The sequence below is a fragment of the Melopsittacus undulatus genome, chromosome 8, assembly GCF_012275295.1.
Source record: "Melopsittacus undulatus isolate bMelUnd1 chromosome 8, bMelUnd1.mat.Z, whole genome shotgun sequence".
NCBI classification, from domain to species: Eukaryota; Metazoa; Chordata; class Aves; order Psittaciformes; family Psittaculidae; genus Melopsittacus; species Melopsittacus undulatus.
The window spans coordinates 49,607,109-49,630,682 of NC_047534.1; the positions used below are offsets into that span (position 1 = coordinate 49,607,109).

At 36.4% G+C, this 23,574-nt stretch overlaps 1 protein-coding gene across 1 annotated transcript in view; it reads right to left on the minus strand.

Moving 5' to 3' along the window:
• POLR3A (RNA polymerase III subunit A) overlaps positions 1-23,574 on the minus strand; it is a 37,245-nt gene that overhangs the window by 11,296 nt on the left and 2,375 nt on the right. The window contains exons 5-21 of the mRNA XM_034065475.1: positions 22,113-22,267; positions 20,945-21,184; positions 19,777-19,939; positions 19,466-19,602; positions 18,822-18,925; positions 18,034-18,175; positions 17,402-17,542; positions 16,104-16,173; positions 15,412-15,539; positions 13,690-13,828; positions 11,517-11,681; positions 11,016-11,188; positions 9,856-9,967; positions 9,197-9,315; positions 6,861-6,998; positions 5,061-5,231; positions 4,367-4,480 (exon numbers count right to left, since the gene is read on the minus strand). Of these exons, the coding sequence (XP_033921366.1) occupies positions 4,367-4,480; positions 5,061-5,231; positions 6,861-6,998; positions 9,197-9,315; positions 9,856-9,967; positions 11,016-11,188; positions 11,517-11,681; positions 13,690-13,828; positions 15,412-15,539; positions 16,104-16,173; positions 17,402-17,542; positions 18,034-18,175; positions 18,822-18,925; positions 19,466-19,602; positions 19,777-19,939; positions 20,945-21,184; positions 22,113-22,267 (2,411 nt within the window). The remainder of the gene's footprint in view (positions 1-4,366; positions 4,481-5,060; positions 5,232-6,860; positions 6,999-9,196; positions 9,316-9,855; positions 9,968-11,015; positions 11,189-11,516; positions 11,682-13,689; positions 13,829-15,411; positions 15,540-16,103; positions 16,174-17,401; positions 17,543-18,033; positions 18,176-18,821; positions 18,926-19,465; positions 19,603-19,776; positions 19,940-20,944; positions 21,185-22,112; positions 22,268-23,574) is intronic.

The following is a 23,574-nucleotide window of genomic DNA, read 5'->3' on the forward strand; positions in this document are numbered from 1 at the left end:
AAAATTTCTATATACCTGTCAGTCTCTACCTAGGGTAGTTCAAGTAACATCTCTATACTGTGTATAGGTCTTGCAGATAACTGTATTTAACATGTAATAGTATATAAGCCTTTCACTCTCTTAACAGATTTACCCAGAACTACCTCTAGCAGTCTTTACAGGAATATAAATTGAAACAATACTGTTAGAAAAATATCCAACATTTCTATAAAAAATCATTTGGGCATTATGGTTTGGATATAGACATGTACACTAGGTATCACAAAATATAAGGTCCAAAATGAATCTCTTCCATAAAAGTGGACTCAGTGAAACTCATTACCATAACACAAGGTTTCAAAACCAAAATACAAACAAAAAAACAAGAAGGAAGAGGAAATCCTTCCCATCTACTTGAACTTCTACTTAATCTACTTAAGAAAGCCTCCATGGAGAAGTGAATACCTTAATTTTTTGAGTCCTTTTAAACCCTTTCCACCTCATTAGTCCTGCATAACAACCAGGATGATGATCATATATATCGCCACTTCTTCAGTCAGTGTTTGACTCCTTCCAGCTACCATAGTAGCCCAACACTGAATATTACTCAGAAAATTGAGTAAATATTTGAGTAACTGACTTTTTTTTCTTTTTAACAACTGAATTCATAAATCATTATCAAAACATTTCTGTTAAATCCTAAAGGGATCCTCAGATTCTTCTAATATCAACATTCTTACTGGTATTCAGTGTGCTTTCAGACAGCATGTTATTTTCTGTGACCAGTAGAACAAAGTTCAAATGAAAGAACCAACAACAGAAGTGTGCTGCTGGAATGGATGCCTCCAGTTGTTTCCCCGCTTGGATGACAACAGGATGTATTCATATAGTTCTGCCCTCTGTGCCATACAGTAAGCCATATTAACTAATGAAGCATTTTGCTATTTTAAAGGGGTTTGACCCTGAAATATTGGCACAAATTTGGTGATTTAATTCCTAAAACATGTGTTATGTGAGCCAGCAGTGTGCACTCACAGCCCAGAAAGCCAACTGTATCCTGGGCTGCATCAAAAGGAGCATGACCAGCAGGTCAGAGGAGGTGATCCTGCCCCTCTACTCTGCTCTCGTCAGACCTCACTTGGAGCATTGTGTGCAGTTCCGGTGTCCTCAACATAAAAAAGACATGGAACTGTTGGAACAAGTCCAGAGGAGGCCACGAGGATGATCAGGGGACTGGAGCACCTCCCATATGAAGACAGGCTGAGAAAGTTGGGGCTGTTCAACCTGGAGAAGAGAAGGCTGCATGGAGACCTCATAGCAGCCTTCCAGTATCTGAAGGGGGCCTACAGGGATGCTGGAGAGGGACTATTCATTAGGGACTGTAGTGATAGGACAAGGGGTAACAGGTTGAAACTTAAACAGAAGAGGTTTAGATTGGATATGAGGAAGAAATTCTTTACTATTAGGGTGGTGAGGTACTGGAATGGGTTTCCCAGGGAGGTTGTGAATGTTCCATCTGTGGCAGTGTTCAAGGCCAGGCTGGATGAAGCCTTGGGTATACGGTTTAGTGTGAGGTGTCCCTGCCCATGGCAGGGGGGTTGGAACTAGATGATCTTAAGGTCCTTTCCAAGCGTAACTATTCTATGATTCTATAAATGTGGTATTAGAAAAACAAAAAAGTCTAGAAATCTCTGACATGATAAATTGTAAAAAATAAAATGAAATGTAAAAATAAAGAGACATTATTTCCACATGCTAGAGCCAAAAAAGGTGAGAAATATATCTCTGAAGACCTTAAGTTTTCATTGTCTAAAGTTTTATTCATGCTCAAGAAGTAAAAGAGGAAATTACCTATTCCTCTCAACTTTCAACTATGTGTTGGCAGTTTATCTAAACTATTTATGCTGCAAACAGAATAAAAATGTAGCTCACTTTTTGCTGAACCTGTCCGAGTCTATGGACTGATAGTCAGTGCAACACTGTCCCTTGTGAGCACAGGAATATAATTTGCAGAGCAAGCTCAAGAAACCCATCGCATGTTTCACAATGTTTAAACCATGGAGTCTTTCAGTCTGCACCTGTTTCACAAAAAGGCATCAAACTGACTCAGTAAGATCTGGCAGGGGGGTTGGAACTAGATGATCTTGAGGTCCTTTCCAATCCTAACTATTCTATGATTCGATGACTCACTTGTCAGCTACTGCAGAACTAGTGATTAGTCAAAGCAGCAAGCAGTCCAGGGTATAAAGCCTACTCAGATGCATGTTTGCATCATATTTCCCAGTACCTAAGCTAGCATGATCATTTATACACATGAAGAGAATCCCCACAATTAAGCAGAGTGGTACAGAAAATCCCACAAGATGCAGAAAAAACTGCCTGAAGTTCAGGTAGACCCATTAGGTCAGTTCCACATATGCCAGCACTAGCCCTTTTTCATGTTTGCACCACACTGCCTAGCACTCATATTCTATCATCTCAAAAAACAACCAACATAAAAACGATAGGTTTGTGTTTTTATTATTTTTTTAATTATGAGGGTTTCAATGATTTTCCCAACTTCAATAAGAAAAAAAAAATCCCTTAATTTCTATCTTAGTATATATATTCAAATAAGTTCAAATATTAACACAGTTGAAACTGTGCCAACCAACAGTCTGCTTTTTCATCAGTTGAGTTCATTACAGTGAGGGCAGAGTGAAGGCAGAATGAATGCCAGTCAGTTTGGAAGAGGCTATTTAGACATACTGTTTTCTGGACAAGAGTGGATAAGGCCATTATAGGAATCTCCTGGTAAAATAACAGCAACAAGAAATATTTCTGTTCTGGAAGGGAAAGTGGAGGAAGAGAAAGGAAGACATCAGAAAAATGTTCTAATATCCCTAAAAGTTGAAATAATGAGTCTTAGAAAGCAACATCATGTACTAAAAGAAAGCTTCCTCAAATCCTCAAAATCTTCAACTTGAATTCTGAAGATTAATTCACATGTCACAGTTTTCACCATTAAAAAGGAGTTGGGTAAATTCTCGCGCTCAGTGACTACATTATAACTTAACAAGCAGTAACGCATATATGCTAATCAGTTACTTCAGCACTATGCATACATCTTTAGCTAAAAAGCACTAACATTAATGCTCACACAGTGCACACACATGCTACAATTACCTCATTATATTTTTCATAACCTGTCTCAGTTAATGTCTTCAAGGATGAACAAAAAGAAAAAAAAGAAAGAAAAGGAAAAAAGAAAATGTAGTAATATCAAAAACTCAGAAATCTTAAGTTAAACTTATTACCACCAAGGTGATGTAGTCATATCTGTGCTTCTGAAATTAATAGCAATTATTTTCCCGATATGTTTAAAAATATGTGAATCTCAAAGAACAACTTCAGTTCCAAACTTTGATATATTGCTTTTTTTTTCTTTTTTTTTCCCTTCAGGGATGCTGTTAGAAGTTAGAGCGTATTTCAAGTATGGATATAATTACTTTTTCAACTCTGCTTTGGCTTATTATTTCTGTAACCTTCTGCTCCAGAGCACTCTGATCTACTAAAAAGAAACCCTTCAGAAGCAGGTCACTAAATTCACATTATTCTCATCACTGCCAGTAATCAGAAGGTTCATCATCATAACAACTTTACATATCCAAAGTCAGGTTAAATCTACAGTTTTTATTCCTGTCTTCCAAAGCAGTCTGAAGTGTGGCTGCTCTCAAATATTAAAATTGCTTAATGTTCTTTCAAACAAATTGCCTTCCACAATTCAAAGGGTAAGCAGCTATGTGACTGTTTACTCATCCTTAAAAAGTACTTGAGTACTCCTCTGAAGATAAGCCCTGTCCAGCAAAGCTCTTTCATACAAGTGTTTTGCTGGTTTAGTATCATAAGCAAGGTAAATAGGTCTAAATGTACAGCTCTATTACAGGAAAACCAGCAAATGTGTTAAAACAGATATTCAGAAGGTTGCTAATATCAAAATACATGTATAATAAGAGTATGAGATTAGTGGTTCCTTTATTCATAGAGTCATAAGCACCTTGTTTCTGACATCCTGGGGGAAGCACATCATTCCTGTACCATCTTGCTATGGAGAAATTCCAGCAAGATATCTCAGAGCAGCAGCACCTTCTACTCAAAAAAATCACTAGATTTTTCTCTCATTTCTGATGTTCTGGTGGTGAACATGAACAACTACCATAAGAATTAAAATAAGTAGCTCTGCTTCTCCACCTCCCAAAGGTGCACAAATGTATTACTGAACAAACTACTACTCCTAACACATGAAGTACAGCCACTGCTCCTACAGATTGATAAAACCATTTCATTTAATTTCCTTAATTTATAAGTGAAAGTTAATAATTGTGTGATGAGGAAACAAGGTAATTACCTGCAGAAAACTGTCTCGGCAGCAAAGAAATTCATTCTTCTTCATGATGGCGTCGGATGTTAACACCAATGCATTTTTACTAAGGGCTGGTTCACTATGGCATGGATATACAGCCTTAAGAAGAAAAAATATTTAATTCTTTATATAAACCATATGCACAAAAACTTCATTGATTAACATCATTTGTCAGGTTTGGTTGGGTTTTAGTTTGTTTTTTTTTGTTTATTTTGTCTATATAATACTAGACTAATGGGAAGAGATGGTCTGCATACACTTCTGTTTACATGCATAAATGTGAAGGTATATGTGCACACATATTTGTAATTCTATCAACTTGTTACAGTCTGGAATTATTTAACACATCAAGCCTCCAACTTAAGAAACAGCTCAAAGAACATGAATGTCTTCATTTAATAAGGAATTACTTGGTGTAATATCAGTCGAATCTAGTACTCAACTAAGTAGTAAGTTATCTAGTGAGTTAAATATTAGGTCATAGAACTATGTCTAAGCACAGACAAAAATTCTCTTTGCAAAGCTTATACACAGTTCAGCCCTATTATATACATGCTGAATGACTGATGGGCCAATTTAAAAATAAATACTTCAGTTGAAACAACTCTCCACATAACTTACTAATTCATCTACATGCTTAACAGTCTTCAAATTACCAACAGATTTCAGTAAGCCTTACCCTGATATTGTCTAGAACTCGCTTGAATTCTAGCGGTTCATCCTTCCCTTCCATGGCTGCAGGATCCAAGCCATCTCCTCCATAAATAAACTGTATAATGTCACCAGTAGAACTTCTGACTGTCAAATCATACTGTGAGCAAAGATCTTCAAGGGATTTTACCAGCCGCCTCTGAAGGAAAGAGGGAGGGGAAAATAATTGCAAAGAAAGTATATGGAAACTTTTAAAAAATAGCTATTGATTTGAATTACAAAAAGTATAGAAAGTGAACTAAGGAAATAAATTTGATACAGTGATTAGCACACAAGCAGGCATGAAAACCGTCTTTAAGTCATACATCATCTTTAGGGTCTTACTGTATATTCTCCGGAGCATGAAGGCTAACAATAACAAAATTCAAAGCAACAACACAATTCTCCACATTTAGAAATTAGAACATATAGGAAAGCTAATGTTAAACTGCAAGAACCTACTACAGTCCAAGGAACTTGCGGGAGGGGGAGAATTTTATAGAATATTTGCATTCTTCCAATGAGATTTATTTCTCAAGGGTTACAATATTTTTTTCATATGGAAGCAAAAACAGTCAATGGTTATTTTCACTGAAAGAAAGCAAAGAGCTATTCTGTCAAAGCCTTGTAGGTACCAGTGTTAGCTACTTCTCTTACATTAATTCCTTGTATTGGGAAATCTGTTTATTAGCATCTTCCTTCCTCTGCCTCCCAAAAAGAAGGCATTCTATGAAGCAATAGTGGTAAAAACAGTTTTACATTAAGCACGTACTTCATTGCTCCATAACAGTAAAACTGCTCTGCAAAGGATAGAAATTGGTAATTTATTCTTTTTTTACTGAGGAGAAAAATGGTAAAATAAAATAAATGTAATTTGGTTTTGTTTGTTTTGAAATTCCGAAATCCAAGAGCTACAATTTATTCATGTAGGGTGAAAGTTGATAAATAGTTTTGAAGACTGCTTTTTTCTTTTGTACATACCTACACATAGGCAAACATTATTCTGTTAGCTTGAGAAACAAATGGTCTAATTAGTCACCTATCCCAAAAAGGATCTATTTCAGTCTTTGAAGATTTACTTGTCTATCTCTGACTGTGTACCCAGTCCCAAATTATCTTGGCTTTTCCACTGCCTGTTACACTGGGAAGAGGACTACACTTAAAATGCTACTTAAATAACTTTACTGAAGTCTTAAGACTGTTCATAATACAAAACCCTTTATTGGAGGGATACAGCCAAAAGATACAACCAAAGACACTAACATCATACTGAACTTTAAGTCTATATGCCAAGTCAGATACTAAAAGGGGGCTTTAGCCGTATTTTTGTCATCCAGACAGTCTTTTTTTTAAATAACCCAAACACAAAAGGATTGGTGTTTTCTGCTTCTCGTTGTTGAAACACTCTATCTGAAAAAGCACTCGCAAATCTATGTTACAATGTATGGACAAACTTCCATCATTCACCTGGGTTTTAGGAACACATGCTACAATAGCATAGTCGTCCTCGATAATTCCATAGAACAAGGGCTTATCACCCATATTCAAGAGGAATCAGTTTAATAGAAGCATGCTATTGTACCACTGCCTGAAGTCTGGTTTACAAAGCTCATGCCTATTGGAGAGTAGAGCAAAATCATGTATTTCACAGTATAAATTACGCTGTTGCATTAAACACACACACGTACCCAATGCATGCACTTCTCCCCCCACCCTTCACCTCAACATATACATAGGAAACACCCTCCTTTTGCAAGGCTGACAAATCCCCTACTCCACTGACAGTTACCTGCATATATCCAGTTTCGGCTGTTTTTACAGCTGTGTCAACCAGACCTTCTCGACCAGCCATTGTATGAAAAAAAAATTCAGTGGGAGTCAACCCAGAATAGAAGCTATTGGCAACAAATCCTTTTGCTGCTGGAAGCTACAAAGAAGAGTGGGGAAAGAAGGTTGACATTAAATGTACATTTTGTATATGTATGTTACAGAAAAACATGTATGTCATCTAAATTCCTTCAGTGCATACACAAAGAGAAGTCATCTCGGGTGCATTTAGTTTTGAAATTCAACTTTTATATACTGATCCAAATAAAGGCTTCAAAACCCTTGCCTATTTCTTCCAAACCAATGTAACAGACTTTCTTCCTCCACCTACAGGCCTTGTCACACTCGTAGCCACTCCTTCCAAACACTACACCAGCTTCGATCATTTTGGCCTCCCTTAAAAATCACAGAAATTGGAAAGGCAGTAAGAATGGTCACTTTGTATAGCAAAGGTATTTGCAGTTCTGAAGATTACAGAAGAGAGGATATATAAGTAACTGATTCTTTTGAGTGGTTTATTCTCACCTCTGAGAAGAGTTCTTGCCAAATGAACTTTATGCAGGCCTCCCTTCAAGTCAAGTAACACCAACCTGTCTCCATGATCACATAAACATATAGGCTACAGAGGTTCATCTTAAATTCCTTTTTGTTATTTAACAAAGAGTGCTTTCTAAATCAGTAAAAAAGCCAGAGTTAAATTTAACTTTTACCTTCTCATCTAATCCATTAAGTATTTCTTCTTCTTTAATTTATTCAAAAAAGAAAATATTTCACATTACAGAAATTGAAATTCGGATGTTTAGTGACAAATGCAAGTGTCATGGACACCACCCAACACTTGAGTTATCTGACTAACACAAGATTGGTGGCTGGTACCTGGAACCTTCTCTACTGATCATGAGGTTTCAGGTAGCAGGTTAAAAAAAAAAAAGGAATCTCACTAATTATGTTAACAAGTACAAGAGACTCCTTATTGTTTCATGTATAATAGACCTCAAACATGAACATTCAAAGTAGCCCATGATACCAGTCTTAGAGGAAAAAGAAAGAAAAAGCAGCAGCCTCCAAAATGGTTGTCGTGGTTTAAGCCCAGCCAGTAACTACAAACCACGCAGCTGCTCACTCTCTCCCCCAACTCCCGGAGGGATGGTGAGGAGAACTGAAAGAATTTAACTCCCACAGGTTGAGATAAGAACAGTCCAGTAACTAAGGTACAACACAAAACCACTACTGCTACCACCAATAATAATAAAGATATGGGAAGTAACAAGGGAAGAGAATACAACTGCTCACCACCCACCGACCGATACCCAGCCCAACCTGCGCAGTGACCTGGGCCTTCCAGATAACTCCCCCCACTTTATATACTGGGCATGACATACTGTGGTATGGAATACCCCTTTGGCTAGTTTGGGTCATGTGTCCTGTCTCTGCTTCCTCCTGGCTTCCCCCATCCCTGGCAGAGCATGAGACCCAAAAGGTCCTTGGTCAAAGTAAACATCCTTTAGCAACAACTAAAAACATCAGCGTTATCAGCGCTGTTCCCAGGCTGAAAGTCAAAAACACAGCACTGCACCAGCTACTAAGACGGAGAAAAATGGCTGCTACTGCTGAGCCAATGGTTTACCTGACATGTTTCACCTTTCTAAAGATACCAACACACATGAAAAAAATGCCCTGAAAAGTCTTAGTGCAGTGAACCATAACACAAGAAAATTTCCAATAAATTATCTTGAGAAATCTCATGAGAATCAAAAAATGTATCATCCCAGTTACTTAAATTTTCCTAAATTAGAAAGGTCTAAGGAAGGCTTAGCTGTAAAAATTCAAGCTATCTAGACATCCTATGCCAATTCGTAACAGTACTGTTAACTCCTAAATCAGCATACATGATCCTTTTCCTTCACCATGTCACCCATGTCTGGGGAGGGATTCTTCATTAGGGACTATAGTGACAGGACAAGGGTTAACGGGTTAAAACTTAAACAGGGGAAGTTTAGATTGGATATAAGGAAGAAATTCTTTACTGTTAGGGTGGTGAGGCACTGGAATGGGTTGCCCAGGGAGGCTGTGAATGCTCCATCCCTGGCAGTGTTCAAGGCCAGGCTGGACAAAGCCTTGGGTGGCATGGTTTAGTGTGAGGTGTCCCTGCCCACAGCAGGGGTGTTGGAACTAGATGATCTTAAGGTCCTTTCCAACTCTGTTCTATAACACATACTATCGTCCATCCTCCTTAAAATGGTTTAACCCAACTTCTTTAACTTTTCCTTACAGTGTATTGTAAACATACAGAATTACCTTGGAATGCTTCTCAAAGTGAGGCAAGGATCTGTTCTCAAATCCGTCAGGAACTCGGGACCCACTGATAGCCTGCTGACCTACACAAGCAATCATCTGGGATATATTAATGAAGGAGCCTGAAAACAAAAAACACCTCACTCACAATGGAGGAATACCACTGCTCCTTTTGTAAGCTGTCTTCACTTCTACAAAGATCTGTTATTTAGCTTCATAATTTGTCAAAAGTGCACTTAGAACTGCTACAGTTAAAGAAGCTTTTCTATTTCTTGTTCTGTGCATTTCAGCATTTCCACAGAGACTGACAACTAAGTCTACGATATAGCTAATAACTCCTTCTAAACGATTTTTCTTTGGGTCATAGACATTCATATCACCACTATGTAACTACAGTCCTTATACTATCCTGTCTTATATTAAGGATTGTGCTTTATACAACCCATGATCCTAACCTACATATTTTGTTTCACAGTTTCTTTAATTTATTTGAATTAACGTTTAAGTACCTGTACCAAACATGTCCTTACTGAATAGGGTCACTTGAAATCTATATATGAATTTAATGCTGACTGTATGAAACAACCTATAAAGACAGAGTACGTAATTGTGAGAACAGAGATGAAGCAAGCAATCCACTTCCAAAGTTTAGCTATCCCTACCTTTAGAACCACAGAGCGCCATGATAAGGGGACTGTTGCTCTTGTCCAGCTCTCTGAGACAGGCACTGCCAGCATGATCTCTGATAACAGACAGTTCTTTGAGGATTAAGGCCTGAAATTCAAGATTTCAGAGATTCAGCTTTTGTTAAAAATACCATACACAAACAGTACTCTACAACTCCCAGAAACAACTTTAGTAGTCAAAGCAGAATCAAAATATAATAAAAGGAGAAAACTAGATGTTGCTTTGGAAAAACAAGTTTAACTTTTAGCTTGCTTAATTTTCCAGTTTGCTGCAACAAGACAAGGGTAGCCAGGAACATCACAATCTCTTTTGTCAGCAGTACCAACTTAAGCTGAACTAAGCACCTACATAAGCCCTATGTCTTGCTGTACAAGAGATTACCTCCAAAAATTGTTACATTCAATTGTTAAGAACTTAACGACTGTATCAAAAAAACATTCTAGGATATACACAGGTGTCCAAAAAGAGGAAGAATGGAAAAGACTAAAACACTTCTTTCAACCAGAGTACTACTTCAAACTGAACAGCTGTGACAGTACATCACTGGGTGGGGTTTTCTGGTCATTTGGTGGTGGTGTTGTTTTTTCTGTTTGTTTGTTTTGGGGGTTTTGGTTTTGTTTGTTTGCTTTTTTATGTTTTTTAACAGTAAAAACTAGACATCAGATGATCAACATATCAAACTAGACAAGATGATCCATGTATAAAACCATTAAAGACAATGAAAGGTGTTCTTCAGCTGAATTCATTAAGTCCACGCCTGTAAGCTTTTGGCAACATTCACTGCTCTTCATCAAAATTTCTACAGAAAAAAATAAAAAGGCTCAGCATAACCAAATTCCACCTAACCTCTTACCATTGATAAATGTAATTAATCCCATTCCAACTACCTATGTGATTTTATTCTCTTGTATACCATCCCAATACACCCAGCAAGGAGGAAGAAAGTATCTCAGTTGCAGAGTATTTAGCTAACATTTTCAGAAGCATACAAGTATCTAAACTTTAAGAAAAGACAGACTAGCCTAAAGCTGCATACATATTTGCATGTATGCTTAGGTTTTGAAAAACAGCTTTGACCTACACAGTTTTCATGAATATATTCATGAAGTCTCTAGTCTAAATATATAAAAATTACCTCTAGTGTCTCTTCTGCAGTACAACCAGGCTGCTGCTGTAGCTTGCCAGTGTTCAGAGCTTCAATATACTCATCACATTTCTTATAGCCAGCATTCAGGAGCTCATACTTAGCTTTTAGCAGGCCCTGCCCAGGGGTAACATCACCAATTCCAATTGAAAAGCCACGATTAGCTATTATGAAAAATAAATAAATAAATAAATTATATTAATTTTTATATTAATAGCTTAATCACATATAGAGAACAGATTGAACTCAGGAAATATTATCACTGGGAACTTTATTTTTCCTCCCATCATAAGCACAATAGAATGTTTCACTGTTACTACCAGTTTCACAACTAGTGTGAGGGTTGGTTTTTGGTTGTTTTGGGGGTCTGGGTTTTTTTGGTGGTTTTTTGTTTGTTTTTGTTTAACACTGTACATCCTATTTGAAGCTAAATTGTTGTTCAGTTGTTCTGTTTCTGATTTAAGACACTATTTTTCCAGGAAATGTACTTACAAAGATAAACAGGAGCAAGCCTGGCTAGTCGCGACATGGCATCTGCAGCTTCTACCTGTCCCCAGTCTCTCAGCAAGATGTAGAAGATGTTGTTCTTGGATCCTGAACCTAAGGTTCCTTTGTCCATACTACCACTCATTAACTCACTGTTTTGAATTGTGACATCTAGAAATAAAAGGCAACAAAAATTCATTGGTTTTCTGAAACATTACCTAAACTCTAGTAATTGTTTATGAAGCCAGTTTTTAAATAAAAGCTCTTACCAGCAGAAGAACACATTTAATGTACCTGTAGAAACATGTGAGTAAACTTGTAAGGGGAACAGCCTATAACATGACCTTATGAACTCAAAATGTCTTTCCCTGCCTCCTTAGAAAAGCAACTGTACCCAATTTAAGACTTGGGAGAAACATTGTGAATAATCCTTCTTGTAAAACAAAACACAAATAAAACCCCAAAACAAAACAAACAAACAAACCTTGGCTTCATTAATCAGAATAAAGTCTTCAATAAATCTTATCTGTCCAGAAATGGTGTCCTCAACCATGCATAATGAACTGATGTTACTTATTTATAAGTAAACCAGTATTATTTATATACAAATGAAGTAGAGCAACAAAATTTCAGAAGTGAAGTTACAATTCTCTAATTCAAAAAGTATGACATTTAGTTCAACTCTGTCACCTCTGGAGACACAGTGTGAATTTAGAAGACATGCTGGACTCAAATGTTTCTTGAATAACAGGCATATAATAATGACATCCACCTTGCCTGCAGGCCTCTTTTAGATAACTTCCTTTTGCTTCATCAGTAACCTTCCATTTCAGGCACTGAATCTTCCTTATAAGCTTTAGCCTTTACCTAATTAGAAAATGTCTTCTAGACATGAACTTCATACATATTTTTTCTATTAGAGTATTACAATATATGATAATCCTGAACTTCATTATGGACCTTTCGAAGAATTGGCAGATGTAGATGGATCCAATTTAAGTAGTTTTATGCAGAACACTGTAGATGTCTGCACAGTGTACTCTATGCTCAGTATTTTCAATGTGAATTTAAGTAATCATCATCTTGAACCAGAAGTCATTGTTCTTCCACTTATTAAATACAATTAAAATGTAATAACAGCACTTCTTATGACTTTGGAGAATTCACAGAGAACTTTCTGAAGAGAGCAAGTGTTGCTTCAAAAGTTAAGGGTATTTTTCAGAAAAGAACAGAGCCATCAATGAAATCCAGAAGTTTTCCACATCAAACTCAGAACGTGGAAATTCTTCCCATACTTACTAAGATGAAAACACTGGAGTAAAGAAGATGGCCTATGTTCACACAAGCGTGAACAGGATTGCTTTGTTGCCTTTCACTCCACGTTACTTACAGAAAAAAAACATAAATTGTGCCACCATGTTTATAATTAAATTTACAATCACAAAGCTGTCCTATAATCTAAAGAAATGGCCCAGTTTCCACTGGCACAGAGAATTCAAGTCTTATTTGTTAAATTGTTTCTGACAACATTGCATTACAGAATTACTATACATCAATGGTTCCTCCCTTACTCTCACTTCTGAGCAACAAGGAACCAAGCTAACCCTGCCTACTGAAGTTCCTTTCAAGTTGTTACCACATGGATGTCAAGTTAATAACAAGCAAAGCCTTGCTCATCTACTACAGCCTCTTCAAACCTGATGCTTTGCATTCCATCTGCCACTCTGACTTCCCCAACTGGAAGGATACAGGTGGTTTGATATTTTAGGTATTGCCATCTTCTGTATATAACCTGTATAACCTATAACTCCTTTCAGTGTTTGACTTTTAAGTAACAGTAATACTACCCCCCCTTAAGATACTAAATTTTTCCCATTTGTCCTCTGTGCAGCCACTTTCTAAGCTTTGATCTCTCTCCCACCTTCAAATACTACATGTCATGACAAGCCTAGCATCACTCAAAAGAGATTTTATTACAACACCCAAGACACCTCTTAAGTGTGCATCATGATTTCAACTTTTGAGGGAAAAAATACATAATTCAATTTCTCATTTCAAGAATATTCATGCGAAGCATTGCTGTAATTCCTACATTGAGCTCAACAGGAACAAACTCAGCAAAACAATAGCTACATTTCTCTGAAGACTTCCAAAACACAGCTTTAGAAATGTCACTCACAGGAATCATTGAAACACAGGTCTTCCCCTCTGCCACAATACTGCTTGCCCTTGGTTCGTAGATTGGCTTTCACAGGACAGTCATCACTGGGCTTCAGAATGAGGCTGAACACCTGTTTTCCTGTCCAGAGTGTTACAGGCTTAGAGAAACAAGGAGACAAGAATTAGGATTACAGTAGTTATACTACAACTACAGGAAAACAGCAAGCAAGAATTGTAAAATTGTTTTCGGTAACATAACTTTCTGTATTGAATTATACTCTTAGAAGTGCATAGCAGCATTCCTTGGAATAGGAAAATATACTTTTCATACATACACTTTTATACATAGAAAACCACTGACTGCTGACTGGTTATCCTTTAACATAAGGGTATGTGCATAGGCTTAAAGAAACGTGGTCTATTGCTCCCTCTTACTGTCATGTTTCCCTTTCTGATTAGAAATAAAAAGAAAAAAATGCTGCTGCTGTCATTTCCTTTCTCAAAGAGGTTGCAACATTTAGAAGTCCTTCATTATATAAAATCATAGAATAGTTAGGATTGGAAAGGACCTCAAGATCATCTAGTTCCAACCCCCCTGCCATGGGCAGGGACCTTTGGTTTAATTTGTTGAGGAGATTAAATTCATATAATTATGTACTCCCCTCAGCTGTAGTTAAATGTAAATAACTGTCAGAGCTTGTGCTAAAATTATTTATTTGGCGTGACAGAAGCAAAGGATCACTGCTCTTGGCTATTAGCAAAATTTCATATCAGCTTATAAAATTCACATTAAATACTGCCCAGAAATGCTCTGACCTTGTTTTAAATTAATATTATTCCCTAGTATTTCAATTTCACTTTCTGAATTTCCCTATTATTATACTTGTTATTTTGAAATTAAATAAAAGGTCTATATACCAATATGAAGTATTTAATACATCTAAAAATATACCACTCTTTCCAAACAATACTGTTTACCTCAAACACAAAATAAACCAAATACAGACACCCTAAAATATATGTGAATTAAGGTTTAACAGACCCTAATTGACTAAGTGATACTACAGCTCTCTTCAAAGTTTGTGACAAATACACAAATATTCTGCCATTCAAAATACATATTTTGTCCACATGATGTAACAAACAAACACAAAAAAACTCCAAAACCAAACAGGAAAGAAAAATAAATAAAAATAAATCACATCACATAACACTCATCCTCTTGAACACATTGTCAGATTAACAATTAAAGCATATTATTTCACAGGTTTAGTATCTCCTAAATTTGGGATATTGAAATCTGGTACTGTTGAGCATTTCAGGTCATTACCGGCACCCAAGGAATAAGGTAGTTTCTCCAGCACAAGTCTGCACAAACCCCCATTATTTTGAGCAGCCAGCAACAGTGAAGTTACTTAAGAACAATGTATCTTCTGACTGCTAAAAGTCCAGTGGCCTTAACTCACTGCACCTGGATAGTGGCAAGACTATGTTTGAACCCTGAAGAAACTTGTGCACCTGGACTGCACCCATGCAAGTTTGACTTTGTTCAGCAACATCAACCATCAAAAGCCTTCTGCACAGATTTCACTCTGAATTCTGATCCTTGCACTTTACAAAGATCTCACACAAAACTAATGTCAGAAAACACAAGAACTGTCTCTGCTCAGAACATCACCATGGGTCAAGAACACACAAGGGAGAAGGTCTTAGTAACATAAGAAAATACAATTTGACACACCTTCAGAATTGCTGGAGGTGGAAGACGAACTTTAATCTTTTCATCCTTGCCAACCAGGATAGAAGCAATAATTTGGCAGGCTTTGGCTCGATCAAAAAAGGTATCTTTTAACGTAAGAAGATAGGCACCTAGAATGTAAAAAAATGTTAATGTGACAGACTAAAATAAGACTAAATTTAAAAGCTATTGCATATTCAGTATCAATTTCGTTCAAACACTAGTTACCTACTTACTATGCAAAATAACAGTTTAGACAGCTTCAGTTGCAAATCCTTACCAGAGTTGTCTTTTTTTTTTTCCTTATTGCTCCACACAAACTTCTAAGACCTGGAACAAGTGCATTTCTACAACCTATTGTCTCTCTCAGACTCTATCCCACAGGTAAAAATAAGGCCTTGGCATTAATTTTTGCACACTTTCTTCCTTGTGTTCCCAAACATCCATTTTCTATCACAGAAACATTGTAAAACATACACAAAGGTAATAATAATTGCAGTTACCAAGGTAAACAGTATCAGGAGAGATTCTAAGGACATCATATTTTAGACTAACAACAGCCTTACTTTCATAATGTCACCTTGACTTGTGAATAAAGCTTTTAATTAATGTACAAAAATTCTGGAAAAGAGGGAAGTGATTTTGAAGGAACAACTTTTAAATCACACACTTACAAAATAAACTTTTATACACACCTGTGAGGAAATCCTGAATAGCAGCGATAAGAGGTTCTCCATTTCGTGGTGTTACCAAGTTAGCTTTAGTCTATGTTATACAACAAACAAACAAAATACGCATTTGAGGACACTGATATTCCGTTTCAGAAGGAAGCTTACCATTTAAGATAGATATTTTCGCAAAAATGGTCCAAGCTTATTCAAAATCAAAGTAGAGCTGTCTTCAAAAAGACAGGAAAAGTAAACTAGATGTTTCAGTTCACTACAGTTCATAAAAATGTATTGACAGTTAAGGAGTAATTTCAGAATAGTTACTGGATATTGCATGTTCTACTTCCAAAGCAGAAGTTGCTATCAACTTCATGTGTTTGGTAGGTTACTGTTCAAACATGACAGTGAAAGGAAGAGAAGCTAGCTCTGAGAACCTGAGAAGCAGCAAAAAAGGTTACATTCACTCAAGGGAGTCACTGAAATATTGCATGTTGTGTGGTCCCTACTGATACAAAATAATTAAGCTAGCTTCTTCTATAAGCCGCATTTTCTTACATTTTTCTTATATTGCTCCAATTAATCAACCTCACCTATGCAGCACAGATTTCCTGAACTGTTCACAAGCCTGCACAAACCCAAATCACACAGTTGGGGGTAAGGGATGGAGTAGTGATGGATTCTTTTGATGCTTGTAAATCAGGTCAGCAAGCCAATACATGCTACAGCCAATATCTGTGTTGGTATGTATAAAGTAGCAGTGGCATTCAGTCTCCCTAAAGGAGCAATGTACTGGAAAATCCTCATGTTGATGCTACTGCCCCTACTTTCATACTACAGATCCCTGTTTATCTACTCTCCCTTCTCCTGCTTTCCCCTTCCCTAAAAATCCACTGTCTCCTACTTTCTCTGGCAAACTGCTTTTTTCTGGTACAAGCACGCTATTGCTGCCTCACTTCCAGTTGGCCTGACCACCTGCAATTGCTGGGCTGTCAGACCAGAAAGTAGAGTATGTATCTGTTTGGTAACAAAGCCATGTGGTAGCAATCACTAAGGACAGACAAGCAGAAACATACTAATGACATTACTTATTTAAAACTCACTGGTTTTTCCACAGATGCTAAATGTAAGACTATTAGACTGACCTTATGTAACAGTCCTAATTTATTATAAATTCCCTTTTGCAAAGTTTTTAGGCAGCTTCAGAGTCACACAAGCCATACCCAGAAATCTTGATAATGTTTCATATTTCACATGCAAATTCAGAAATACAGGGCTCAGTTCATCTGTCACTACCAAAATCCCAACCCCAACATTATCTACCTTACCCCCATTAAAACAAGTGCTTCTGCTTTTGCTTCTTCTGTCTGAGGAAGATGAAGGTTCATCTCATCTCCATCAAAGTCTGCATTATATGGTGTACAGACGCATTCATTAAATCTGAATGTCCTATGAGGTTTTACTCTAGCCTGAAAAAACAGAACAAATGTGATGCACAAGCAGTGAAGCATGCTAAAAGATAAAAATCCATACCGAAATGCTTCCTTGCAGGCTTTATCCTTTATTTTATTACAGACATGACTCAAAATTTCCTATTATAGATTTTAAATCAACCAAGAACTGACAGAAATTGTACTCAGGTTCTGTTATACAAATGTAGCTAATAACTTTGAACATACAGAATTTATACAAAGCATAGACAGAACACAACACACTTTCTGGACATCACATCAACTATACATAAATGAAACGTTTATGCAAGAACACACACAATTACAGCTTATAAACAAAACTGTCCAGACACACCACCCAGGCAAAAGCACAACTGCACCATACTCATGCTCATCGCCACAAAAAGTTGCAGAAAAAGGCATTTATTTTCATGCATTTAAGAGAAACAATAGCAAATGGAAACCACCTTACATTCAGGGAAAAACTGCCTGTATATGTGTATACTTACAATGTGAGCCATGATGCTCAGCTTATGAAGAGAGGGTTGCCGATTGAACAGAACTATGTCACCATCTATAAGATGTCGCTCCACAATATCACCAAACTTCAGTTCCTGGGCCATCTTTGCTCGGTTTCCATATTTCAAAAATCTTATGTAGTGACATGTAATAATGGAGTTGGAAGATAATGTCAGAAAGACAAAGACAACTGAAAAGAAATTCTATGTTTACAGTGCAAGATCTTCCATTAGATGTTGGAGTATTTATATTGCAATAACTAGAAGACAAAACTGGTGTAGACTGCATCATTAAACACCAGCCCTGTTGCTATTTTAAACAATGAATGTATTTATGACATTAGTTAACAAAGCTACAGTTACAAGTACAAGTAAGAAAAAAGTCTATTTATACAACCAAAGAACTTATTTCAATTGTACGAGGGAGTAGAGGAAATTTAACTTATACAGTAACTGACTACAGGTTAGCTCCCCTATGAATACACAGTATAATGTGCCTCTAACTACCTATTTTCTTTTATGTCAATACTACACCCTCTGTCATAAAAAAAAAACAAAACAGTCTAATTGCAGTTCACTATCAACACTATGTACACTTAAGTCCGAATATTTCCTAAAAAGAAACAGTACACTAAACCAGATGTAATTTTTTTGTTCCTACTCTTTATCAAAGATTTTAAATATAAATTTTAATCCTTGCAGACATAACTTTCACACAGCAGTAAGACCAAGTTGAAGCAGAGAAATAAAAAGCGAATCGTTGCAGATAAACATGATACCTTTTCATCTGTGTGTGCCTCTGCTGTATAAAGTTGGCTCCGGGATGAACATCAGGACCATTACAGACAAGTTTCCTCATAAAATTAATATTTGCTTTGTTCACCTGTTGCATAAAGATTTCAATGAGAAACAAATGAAACATGGTTCAGGACCTCTTTTTTTTGCTGGTGGCTTTTGCATTTCCAAATTTTAGGCTCAACTGACAATCCCCCTCACAGCTTCCAGCTGCTGAAGGGAACAGGCAGGAGGGAATACAGGAAGAAAATGCAAGCATCTTGGAGCTGAACATCAGCATGAAATTGTATTAAAAATCTTGGAAGTGAGCTCAGAAATAAATACATCCAACCCCTCCTCAGACAGGTACGCCAACAAACATGTGAAGCTATGTATAAGCTCAAAAAGCAGCAAACAAAATCCTTTTCCTTACATTACACCATATGCCTTCACAGCACCTGCATATATTCATTTAACAGCAGCAACTGAACTGGTTGTCACTGAATGACATTCTGAACATAAAGCAATATACCCATTCCCTTTACATTCATTTCTTTTTATAGTAAGGTGATAAAGCAGGACAACACTGAAGTCTGGCTGAAATTAAAAAAAGGGGGCATAGAAAAGTTTCTGGTTCTATACCACTTACCTTTTCAGGAAAGGTTAATATTTTAGCAACATGAATAGGCACAGCTACTTCATCTATTCTTAAGTTAGGATCAGGTGAAATGACTGTTCTGCCAGAGAAATCCACTCGCTTTCCAGACAGATTGCCTCTAAACCGACCTAACGAAATAAGCAAGTGAAGAAATTAAAACATTTGGTTTCAAAATGTTATCTGTTAAGACAGCACATTAAATATCTTTCAAGGTACATAACTGAAGCACAATACAGTAGTAGTGAAGAGATACTTTGCATATATGTGGCTTTATCAAATTAAAAACAACTTTCTGGACACACCTTGCTTTCCCTTAAGTCTCTGAACAAAACCTCTGGTCCATTTTTTAGGTGCCATGTTAAGAGGAATTCCTGAGAGCTCACTATTAATGTACAGGGCACACTGTAGTTGAAGAAAATCCCAGTCTTCCATAATCATCTGTGTTTTGGCTCCTGATATCCTATGCTAAACAAAATAGTCACCCAGTTAGAAAACAAACATTACAACACATATTAAACTAGCAAAGAGTTTTTCTGATACAACTCTTCTTTTGAAAATAACATTAAAGAAACCTTCATACATTGGAAGGAACAAGGCAAGAACTTGGTAACACAACGCATATGCTACAGCACAAGGCCATTCACAAGAGAACCCAACAAAAAAATTTCTTTTGACTAGCAAGGGCTTGAGACAAATGCTCACAAAACTACATGTTTGTTTTAATTGTATTTTTCCCAAACCACTGAAGTTAAGCTAATATAACTTCACAGGCAGGAAAATGGGTTTTTCAGTCATGGAAGAGTTAGTACTCTCTTGATTTTGTTTGCCTGACAAAAGACCAGTTTTGGAAAAGCCTGAAAAGAGTTAGGCTGGCAGAACTACTCTTCTAAAGAAGTGAAAAATTGTCAAATGTACTTCTAGCTTCATGCTAATGGAAACTTGATTTCTTAGGAACAGATGGTGGAATAAAGAAAGGAAAAAGAGTTTACAGATTAGTAAAAGAGGAGGAAGGTCTACATGAAAAAACAAACAAAAACCCAAACAAAAGCAAATAGGTATAATGTCTTCACATAAGTGATCACTCAAATTGTCACTGTCATGGAAGGAAAAAAAGAAAAGAGATAGTAATTGAGAAGAAAAGAAAACAAACAAGCAAACAAAACCCACCAAAACAACCCCATCCACCCCCAAGCCAACCAACCAAACAAGAAACAAAACAAGAGATAAGTTTACTGATCAGAACTCATACAAAAAAACATTTCCCATAATCCACAGCAGATGTCTAGCCAGTCCTATACTGCAAGAAGCCAGTCAGCTAGCTCCATTTGAAGCAAGTTTCTTTCAGCAAAATACCAAATGACATAGTAGAGTACAGACTGTTTGTTAGATTATAAGCAGTAAGAGAAGTAAAACCACTTGCTACATTCAATTCTAAGGCAACAGTCTCTGGGAGCTTGAAGAATGGCTCACCTTTTTTATTACATCATTGAGAAAAATTATCTCTGTCAGTTTCATTGTCAAGTCATCTTCATTGGTGCCAGACTTCAAGTCACTCACGACAGAGGGTCTGATACACAGTGGAGGCACTAAGAGTCTTGTGAGGATCAAATCTGAAGGTTTACCAGCTTCTGGGTTCATTAGAAGCAGAGGGATGTCTTCTGCTGGGATTCTTTTAAAGAGGTTCAACACTACTAAAGGATTCAAGTTTTCCTGTAATATCCATTGGAGAAAGGAGAGAACAAGCCATCACATAACAGTTTCAGTGCTTCCCTCCTCCTCTCATATACTGTTTGTCCAGAAAAAAAAGATCTTAAACAGACAAATAGATAAGTACTATTCATGCAAACAAAACATAGTTCTGGTCTATTTATTCCAAATCAGTACTTTTAGCATCTCAGATAATAACTTGCTTTACTGTTTCCTTCCTTTTTTTGCTTATACTTCAGTGTTTACTTCTCATCATGTCACTATCTCCAAAGACAGTATTTCATACTTATTTGACAAAGCATCTCAAAACTTCTTACAACAAACTTAGAGTATATTGTAATAATGTTATTTGTACAAACTCACACTCATTACAGTATTTCCTAGACTACTTTTCAAAACTTAATTTCTCACTTGGTACAGCTACTACTGTAATATAAGAAACTGCAGATATTCACTACTTTTTCTGTCAAGTGTATATCCTGAGATTTTCCCAGCTTGCAAAGAACAGAAGGAAATAAACTGCACAGTGCAAAGTTGAATGAGATAAAAAAGTTAGATAATTAAATCTTGTATCTCCTTTTCAACATCAAGTACTTCTGAAGAGAAAAAAACCATGATGCAACACGTATTATAATCATCTTGAAGTGACAGAAACCCTATATGTACATGCTTTCCTAGTTTTGAAGCATAACACATGAAGAACACCCCTTTCTTTACGCCATAAAGATATGGATCATTACATACTAAAACTAAATTTTTAATTTTAGCAATATTAACATTACTGCAATAAACACAAACATTCTTCAAGTGTCTTTTGGTATACAAAAATCTTGGACCACCACAAGCTTAAGATGCTACATGGAAAACCTTTGTGAAATTTTATTTCACACACAAAAACCATCAGACAAATTATGTAATAATAAAAATTCACCTGAGCTCTTCCCAATAAGGGTTCTACTTCTTTATTATGTTCTATGGCAGTTTCGAAGGACTGTAGAAAAGTTGATAGGACTGGATCTACAACTTTCTTATTGGTCTTGTACTTTTCATGTATTATTTTCAACAAACCACACTTCTTCACAGTTCCTGAAAGAAATAAAAATGAGTTGTTTCATTCCTTGTTTGGTTGGTTTTTTTTGTTTGTTAAGATTTTTTCAACACAAAACCAAACAAAAAAACCCAAACAAATGAAACCCCCAGAAATTAAAACAAGTAAGCTACAGTTCCAAAACTAGTTAAACCTTCAACAAACAGAATAAAATAAAACTTCATCAGCTTTATTAACCAGTTTCCCAAAATTCAGAAGAGGACAATCAGGTCAGTTTCCTTGTATAACTGGCTTGGTGTGCATAGATGTGGCTTCTGAAGCTGAACACGGGTAATTTTGTCTACACTAATTCAGCTTTATCTCAATTACGGCAAGTACTTTTTTTAATGTAGAAGTTCCCACACTAAACCCAACACTAAGATGAGCCATTTTACAGCATCGCACTGCCTTTTAAAGTAATTTTGAAAGTTAATTGTCATAAAAAAACTGAGAAATATTTTTATGTCATGCATGTAACTTTATTCATAGAACTTTCACAGACTAGTACAAGCTTTCCAACCTCCATTTTTACTGAATTATGTTGACCTACCACATAATTTGTAAATGCCTGTTGTTTGTGCCTCCTACATGTAAAAGTGGCACTTAGAATGAAGCAGCTTGTTCTCTATTCAGGCTGTTGATCATCACAAACAACACCAAATTTTCATGAGTTAAACCCAAAGCTTTAAATTATTAATTAACTATCTACTATGAAACTGCAACATTGTAAGTCCTTTAACAGCAGAATAACTTGATCAGTATACACGAGTGAACAAATTCAAAATATTTGGAAAATCAAAAGTGATTTTTTTTATTAAGTTACTCTGCCCTGAAGAACAAATTCCAGCATAATCCAAGATCACAGATCAAACACTGCCAAACTGCAGAACATACCTTCCTAGGGGATGACAAGCATAGCTAATGTTACAAAAGGTAACTTCATACAATAATAAAAATTAAGTTCACTCAAAATTAGAAAGTCTATGAATGCTTCTATATTAACGCATTGATCACTGGCAATAGCTTCCAAGATGTTTAAAAACACATAAAATAGGTATTTTTGCCATTATTCAAGTTTCAAATATTGGCTACTGCCATGAAACAAAACAAGCAACTAGGACAATGTCTACCTCCACATAAACAAGATGCAAACAAACATAACCTGACATTAAGAATGCCATTATCTGTTTCTTAATGAAGGCCAGAGAAAATATCCACCGCTGTGGAATGAATAAGCACATTCAAGCACACTTAATATGCACATCATTTTGATGCTGCCAAGATAAAGACTGTCACAGTAGACAAC